Raw genomic sequence first — 8,208 nt, forward strand, 5'->3', positions numbered from 1 at the left:
CCACAGAGGGAGAATCCACCCTTCATGGAAAGTTCTTCCTCATGTTGATGTGGAAATTCTCAAGGTTTAATTTATGGTCATTACTAAACAAATAATTTATAAAAAACCCTTTCTGTTAATCTGTACATCCTTAAGGTATCAAAGAAAAAAACCCACAAAGCTGCTGTTGTTTTTTTTTAAAGAATTTGTTTATTTATCGAACCTGGGTCATATTGAGATTCACGAGCAATTTTTAAATGTACATCTTAGAATTCAATTTTCAGTGTTTTACACAAAAATATTGGCACACAACAGTTGCAATAAGGTGTGACAGCCACCTCTCTGAAGAACTGCTGCAAGTGTTTGCCCGAGGTTGAAAAAACTTTACCTGGAACATGAAAACCTGTAACAAATTTTAAATTAATTGTACAAAACTGTTGTGTGTTACTTGTAGAGGCTCCCCCCTGGAAAAGACCCCACCCCACCCCCAAAAATGATTACAACTAATATACATCAGTCACAACATAATCCTGGCTCAGCACCCACATCAGACGCTTCTTAATTTTTTAAACCAATCATCAGATAACTGAGGAAAGTAACTTTGTACAAAAACAAATCTACATGTGCCTGAAAAAAAGAAAACACACCAGTATTTAGCATTATGCTAATTCTGATCAGATCATGGCAGAGTTTGCCACTGCACTTAAATACAAGGGCTGCATAGCGTGGATTAAACCCCCAGAATCCGGAACCCTTTGGCCTCAGGAATCCAAGATTTCCTGAACACTTCTGCCCTGGGCACGGGGCAAACAGTCTGAGCTTTGGACCTGCAAAAGCCAAAGGGTTCACGAGTGTTTGCCAAGACACTGCACACAATTGGCTTCCAAATAAAACCTTTGAGAGACTAAAAACCGTGTAAGGAACATTTGGTGATGAGCAGAGGAAAAAAAAAAGCATTTTCATATCAACTATTTAATTAAAAAGAACTTTGGGAAGTTAATATCATTAAGACAGTTGCTGATGGCTATCTTTCAAACAGCAACCAGGAATTTGAACCTTTTCCTTGGCAGTTTCTGTGAGTGGAGAAGGGATTATTTCAATTTTGTGTCACCTACTGCAGGGTTGAGGATGGAGGGATGCAAACAGTCACGTTAGGGCCTTGTACCGTTTCCCTGGAACTGCAAGTGCTTATGGAAACAGGGAAAAAGTTAGAAAAGATAGAGCAGCTTCTTACTACAGTGAGTTACAGAGTTTGCAGCTTGCCTGGACCTTGCTTAGCACACAGACTGGGCAGATCTCAGTGGAAAAAAATGATGCCAATAAAGTGATTTCAGCACAGCTTTTGCTACAGAAGATATATAAAAACAATTTTTTTTTCTTAACTAGGAAGGAACAGAAGCAAATAAGGTTTACAGTTCAGTAAAGAGGGTTCAGAAACTAAATGACTTTTTTTTTTCTTTTTTGTGACCAGGATGTTTGGTAGAGAGTGAACTGAAATCCGGGACCACGGAAGGATCTTAGACCACCCTTCGGACTTCAAAAAACCTCTTCAGGTAGTAGATTTGTCCCAGTGTCATGGCAACTAGTACAAGGGCTTCAAAGAATGACCAAAGAACCACTCTGCTGTTTGTGTTGTCATTAACTGTTGAGGAAAAAAAAAAAGAAAAAAGCAGTAAGTAATAAAACATTTAAATTTGAAACATTCTGCCATGAAACTGGAGCACTGCACATGAAGCTCTGGGATTGTGTCAGGTCATCACAGGAGGGCCCTGAAGCTCAGAGATGAGACCTGAGGGGGATTTTTCTCAACAGTTTGTTTTTTATCCACTTTGGACATAAACTGCAGCATCTTTCTCTGTTCTGCCCACCCTCCTGGCCTCTGAGCTGCCAAACAAAGCTTCTTGCTTTTTCAGTCTCAGAGTCAAGCACGGAACTTCTGGTCTCTGAAGGGTCACCATCTTTGGTTCTAAACATTCTGATTTTTCTTAAATCAGACCATTAGCAACAAACAAAACTGGGGATATTCATAGCTTTAAATAATTGAGGAGAAAGTGCTTTTATATAATGTTGTGTTTTTATATGAAAAATATTTGCCCTTGTTTCTCACCCATGAAAGCAACAGCAGCTTTGCTCTATTTCAACAAAATATTTTCAAAAGAGACTTTGGCTCAATTATTAAACCAGGTCCACTTCAAGGGTGAAGTAACAGCTCAACCCAAGTCTGGGAACCAAATCCTGGAATGGTTTGGGTTGGAAGGGACCTTAAAACTCCTCCAGTCCCACCCCCTGCCATGGGCAGGGATGGGGCAGCCACAGCCTCTCTGGGCACGCTGTGCCAGGGCTGCACCACCCTCACAGGGAGGATTTTCTCCCCAGTAACTGCTCTAAACCTTCTCTCTTTCAGGTAAAAATCATCCCCTCCTTGTCCTGTGCCCACATGTCCTTGTACATGGATTCAATAATATCATCACTGGCACCTCCATGAATACACCATTCAAACAACTGCAGAATTTACATCACTTAAACAATGTTATTTTGTTTAAAAATGCTCATTACACGAGAGGAAGCCAATTTAAAAATGACTGCAAGCAACACCAACATTCCTTACTCTGTGGGCAGGCCCTTCAGCATTCAATGATTATTTTTTAAATAGAGTATTTTTTAATAGCTTTCATGGACTCATTTAAATGAGGATTTCCAAGTTCACAGGAGAGGGCAGGGGCATTAATTAGTCAGACATACTTGCTCTATGTATCCTTTCACGGACTTCCATGTACTCCTGCTCGTGCTTCACAGCTGTCATGGCCACTGCTAACTCGTTAATCATCTCTTCTAGCTTGTTCTGATGAGCTGCAGGATAATTTCAGAAGCAGAAAATCTGTTAATGACTGGGAAAAAAACCATTTCAATGAATTTATGAGCAGTTAAACCTCATTTCCTGCTGCAGGAGGTCTGAACAGCTGAACACTTTCTATGCTCACAGCCAAGTTCAGTTTCTGGAGCACCACTTTCCCTAACGTGTCTCCATGGTATTTAAAAAGTGGGAAAATATTTCTCTAAATCCAGATAGGAGACACAATTCAGACTCAGAACAGACCCCACATTTCCAGTGTGCACACACTTTTCCAGGAGAACAGAATGGAAGAATGCAATACCACACACTAATATCTATTTTTGCCAATCTCATCCAATATATTCCAAGCAAATTATCTGAACATGACAGCTTCTCCTAGTTGTTAAGCTTGCAAAAATAGAACGACTGAGGATTTAGCTCAAGATCATGATGCTGGCAAATCATGAGATCACTTTCTGAAGTAAAAAAATCACATCCTGTGATCTTCAAGTTCAGCTGAAACCCAGCACTGAGGGGGCACAGTGCCCAGGGGCCTGGCACGGCTGCACTTGTGGTGTGTTGTGAAAGCAGGAGAGGAGTTAAACACCAAACCAGAGGCACAAAACCAGCAAATGGAAGGCTCAGAGATCTAAGATTTAGTGGTTTGACTGTCTATCACAGGATCTTTTTAATACATCCACCTTTAAAGAACTGTCTGCTCACAAATTTATAAATTAGGCAAGTCATTTGCAAAGTTTTCTAGCATCAGGTTGAGGCACAGACACGCCCTGGGCAATCAACTCTCCTTAAAAAGTCACAAAACACAACACATTTTCCTTTCAAGGGACATATCTGACTTCCTGCAGTTTTATTTGCAAATGAACTGTTTCAGATCACAGTCTGAAAACAGAGCTATTCAAAACACACACCTTGTGGGGCACAGTCAAAAGAGAGGACCAGAGAATGACACATCTAAGTTACAATTAAAATCTAAATAGTTGTGCAAACCACACTCACTTTCCTAATATCTCAAATCCCTTATTTTCATGGTCAACTGCTCATTGCAGCAAGTGCAGTTTATTAGTAAGAGGAGAAACTACAGTTGCAGTGGTAGTCTAAAAACACTCAAAAATTAACTCAAAAAATAAGAAAATTGTCTTATTGCACTAATATTCTTTACAACAGTTATATGCAGACTCAGTAAAAGATGTAGGTGAGTCTTTAAAAATAATCAAGTTAGGAATGTGCTTATTTTTAAGTGACATCAAGCATTCAATGCCCAACTTATTTACTTGCTAAAATAAGAAACAAGAATTTGTTGCCTTTCTGGCAACAGTCAGTGATTTCTAAATAAACTTTATAACTTGCTATGCAATACATTCTTTTTTTTTACAGCAAATGACAAGTTTGAGGTTTTCCCCTGATACATCAGTAATAATTCATAACTATGAGCAGCTTATTGCTTCCTAAAGCTTTTGATTACTCAATATCCCCTTTAGCAACACAAAGCCAGTGCTGCCAAAACCATCCAGCATTTTGGGATGTTCAGTGTTTTAGTTCAATCTCCCCTAAACTGATTAAATCTTCTGCCATAAATAAGCACCTGAAGACAAACTGCCATGGCCAGGGCAAGGAGCTGATCCCAAGAGCTGCTCAGGGTATAAACCTGGGAGCCTGCAGGTGCTCAGCATTGCTCAGAATCAGACCTTTGGGGTAGTTTATTAAAAAGACATTCTCATGCTCCAAACCAATGTTACAGAGAAAAAGCCAAGTTAGCTGTTAGTGAATGAACATGTGCCAGAGACAAGATGCTAAGGAGCTTTCAAAAAGCAGTCCACATACCATCCCAGGTATCTCCACCACCTAGAGGAAAGTGTGAGAGATGAACACGGGTACAGGACAAAAGGCTGCAGATAAAACAGTCATTTACAGGCTACAGGAAAGTTTTATATTAGCACATTTATCAACTGAGGCATGGAGGAGGCCACACACTGCTGAGCCTCCCAGGAACCAGAGGATGGCACTGAGGAAGGGCTAAAGGATGGAAGCATTAGTGTCTGCACATGGCCCAGGGATTCTCTGGTGATTTTGCCTCAAATTGTGCAACCAGGAATAAAAAACATCCACTTTAGCTGTGCAAGAGAACAGCTAATTGCACCTGAAGGAAGGGGAATCCTGAGAGCCCTGCTCAGGTTCACGAGTCATGCACGCAGGAACAGCTCCCGAGCTGGAGCTGGTTCCTCCCAGGGCTCTTCCTCACCTTCTGTCTCCATGTCCTGCCCCTTGGGAGCTTCCCCGATGTCGATAGTGAACATCACTATCTTGGGAGTCATGGTGGACATCCTGTTGCTAAAGCAGAACTTGTAAGTCCCGTCCATGTGGGCAGCAAAGGTGTATTTTCCACTGGACTCTCGGTCGCCTTTATAAATCCCTTTGTTATCGGGCCCTGTGATCTGCGTGGGGAGAAGAGCACAGGTTTTATTGGTTTTATTTCACACAGAGGTTTCACAGAGCACTGCCAGCACGCTCTGCCTCTCGCAGGCACCAGCACCAGCTGGGATCTGCCTGCACTGGCACACTTCAATCTTTCCCTCCCACAACTCTGCTCCCTGCAGAAATCTCCTTCACAAAATCCCACAAGCTTCTTGGTAAAGTCACACAAAAGCCTCTGTCCCCGGCCTTCTGGGGCAGAGATAAGCAGTCCAGAGCAAGCAAACCACAAATCCTGGCTGTCTGTCAAATTACAGCTGCAGGGGAAACCTTATCTCTGATGTCTGAAGGAAAACAAAAAGGAAAAAAAAAAAAGACATTCTCCAATCGACTGTAGACACACAATTGGGTATTGTTACAGTGAGCATTTCAAATGGACTCAAGGGCTGAGTTCTGAGCTCTCAGGGTCAGTGGGATCCCAAATTCCACCTCCACCAGGGACAGTGAAGAGGATCTCAGCCTCCAGAGCCTGTCCTGTGCCACAGCCATGAGTCATTTTCAACTGCTCCAGGACTCTCAGCAACACCTCTCCCGTCTGTGACATCCCAAACTAAAATCTCTCTGCTCTACGACACGACGAAAGCAACTCGCACTCAGTATTCTCCTCATCTGATTCCTCCTTGAAGATAAATAATCGCTCAAAATTTCCCCGGTGCCAGCACCCAGATTAAGAACACCACCTCTGGATTCAAGGGAAGCACGGGCGGCACTGACCCCGGGGAGCCACCCCGGTCACTCCTCCCGCCAACAATTCACCGTGCCGAGGCTGCCCCGAGCGAACGGGGCTGCGAATCCCACGGGGAGCACGGACAGCCCGAGCAGCACAGCCCGGTGCGGCAACGGCACGGGTGACACCCCGCACAAGCACTGGGGCCTGCCCGAGGCCGCCCACGCCGGGCTGGGGGCGCTCCCGCCGCACGGAGCCCGCGGGGCACGGCGGGTCCGCCCCGGGCCCCGGCGGGTCCGCCCCGGGCCCCGGCCCCGCTCCGGACACCCCGAACCCCGCGGGCCGCTCCGATCCCGCCCCTGCCGCTGCCGCCGCCGCTCCCGAGGGGCCCCACGCGCAGCGAGGCCGCACGCGCGGGGCCCGGCCCCGGCACGGCCCCGCTCCCCAAGGTCGGCCCGCGCCGCCGCCGCCGCCGCCGCCGCACCTCCACGTCGATGTCCAGGAAGCCGCCCTCGGCCACCTCGAAGATGAGCCCCATCTTGGTGCCGGACGGCACGCGCTCCTGGAAGCACTCCTCGGCGTGCGCGTCGATGCTGACGAAGTAGGCGGCGGCCGGGGCCGCCAGCGCGGCCACCAGCGCCAACACCGCCCGCACCGGCGACATGGCGGAGCGACCGGCGGCGGCACCGAGCGGCGCTTCCGGCCCGCGCCGCGCCCCTTCCGGCGCACGGGGCCGCCGCTCATTGGCCGCCGCCGCCCCGCTGCCACGTACGGGCTGCGCTACGGCGGCCGCCGGGAGACAAAGGGCAGCGGCACCGCCACAGCGCTGAGGCAGCGCCCGGGCGGGGCGGGGGGCGGGACCCACGCGCCGGAGCAGCGAATGAGCGAGGGGAAAAGGCGGGGCGGGGGCGGCGGGAGCCAATCGGAGCGAGGCGCGGGGAGCGGGAATGAGGGGGCGTTGCCCGGCAACGGGGCGGGGCTAGAGCGGGAGGCGGGAAACGGCGGCTGAGGGGATGGGGGGGGCGGCGGCCCCTGAGGGATCCGAGCGGCCCCTGAGGGAATGAGGACAGGCGGGAGGCAGGCAAGGCGGTTGTCACCACGGTTGTCACCGCGGCCGAGGCTGCTGCTGCTGCTAAAACCGGGAAACCAGAACTTGCTGCAGCTAGGGAGAGGTTTGGAGAGACGCTGAAGACGTTAATAGGGAAGCCCAGTTTGCGGGCTATTCACGCTTAAGGAAACACAGTCATGGCATGTCCAGTTTCTGCTTCACCCGAGAGTAACTGTTTAAAAACCCATTCCTTGTATGATGATGCTTAAGCGCTAATTTCCAATTAAACCTTCCAAACAGGAGTACAGAAGTTCATGCTTGAGCTCAAGGCAGCCTGTTTCCTGACCAGCTGTTTTAATGGTGTGGGGAAGAGTCAAAGACTAACACAATCTGGCTTTCAATGAAATATTTACACGTCGGTTTTGCCAACAAGCAAAGCCGGTTATTGTACTCCTGGTGACACTCAGACGCATTTATCTCGACAAATGCCAGATTTACATGGGTACATTCTGCTCTCCCTGCAGCTGCTGCTGCGTCACTGCAGGCACGGGCTGTGGACAAGTGTGGGCAAAATTCTGCAAGAAAGCTGAGCCCGAGGAGCTGCAGGTCACGTACGAGGCTGGATAAGAGACTTTTCCTACCTCGTCATTTTCCATGAGTTTGGATCAGGGCAGCATCAAACCTGCTGCTCCCCACACCACAAACTGTGCTGGTTTTTCACCTTTCTCAGCTGTAGTTTTAGTCTTTTCACATGTATTCCCTACATTGTTATATTTTTCCTCTACCCGCACCTGAACAGAACAACGGAAACTTGTGTAATACCAAATTCTTGTGGAAAAAACTCTTTTTCTCATCTCAAACTTGGGCAAAACTATGATTTCACAGCATAGCTGCTCCCCTGAGGTACTGCAGAGTGTTCTCCAAACATTCTGCTCAGGCTGCTTCTCCCCCTTGTGTAAGCACCTTTGCCAGGAAAGGATGACTACACCATTATTCATCCTCCTGCTCTCCCTGGAACTTTGTGCAATATCCTGTGGTCTTCAGCTTTGGGAATCAGTTTCATGAAGGATATATAGATATATTTTCACTGGTTTATTGCTCTAACTTAGGCAGTTGATTGCCAAGCTCAGGTAATTGGGGACTGATTGTTCCCTGGTACCTACCGGCAGCACATGAGGAAGATCAATATTT

General features: G+C 47.4%; 1 protein-coding gene across 2 annotated transcripts; it reads right to left on the reverse strand.

Moving 5' to 3' along the window:
• Nucleotides 1-166: 166 nt before the first annotated feature.
• TMED2 (transmembrane p24 trafficking protein 2) lies at nucleotides 167-6,696 on the reverse strand. 2 transcript variants are annotated; one of them, XM_063415940.1, is made up of 4 exons: nucleotides 6,454-6,691; nucleotides 5,073-5,265; nucleotides 2,722-2,829; nucleotides 167-1,621 (listed from the first exon to the last, which is right to left on the reverse strand). In XM_063415940.1, the coding sequence occupies exons 1-4, from the start codon at nucleotides 6,631-6,633 to the stop codon at nucleotides 1,497-1,499; spliced, it is 606 nt and encodes a 201-aa protein (XP_063272010.1). In that variant the 5' UTR covers nucleotides 6,634-6,691; the 3' UTR covers nucleotides 167-1,496. The 2 variants fall into 2 exon arrangements, with proteins under 2 accessions (XP_063272010.1, XP_063272012.1); XM_063415942.1 differs by lacking the exons at nucleotides 167-1,621; nucleotides 2,722-2,829 and adding an exon at nucleotides 4,620-4,675 and having other exon boundaries at nucleotides 6,454-6,696.
• Nucleotides 6,697-8,208: the final 1,512 nt, after the last annotated feature.

This window comes from Prinia subflava, chromosome 19 (assembly GCF_021018805.1).
Source record: "Prinia subflava isolate CZ2003 ecotype Zambia chromosome 19, Cam_Psub_1.2, whole genome shotgun sequence".
Classification (NCBI taxonomy): Eukaryota; Metazoa; Chordata; class Aves; order Passeriformes; family Cisticolidae; genus Prinia; species Prinia subflava.

Coding starts and splice junctions, on each gene's coding strand:
- TMED2 (XM_063415940.1), bottom strand. CDS start 6,633: ATGTCGCCGGTGCGGGCGGTGTTGGCGCTGGTGGCCGCGCTGGCGGCC. Junction 2,830..5,072: donor GCAGGACATGGAGACAGAAG/GTGAGGAAGAGC, acceptor ATTATCCTGCAG/CTCATCAGAACAAGCTAGAA. Junction 1,622..2,721: donor TGAAAGGATACATAGAGCAA/GTATGTCTGACT, acceptor TTTCCTCAACAG/TTAATGACAACACAAACAGC.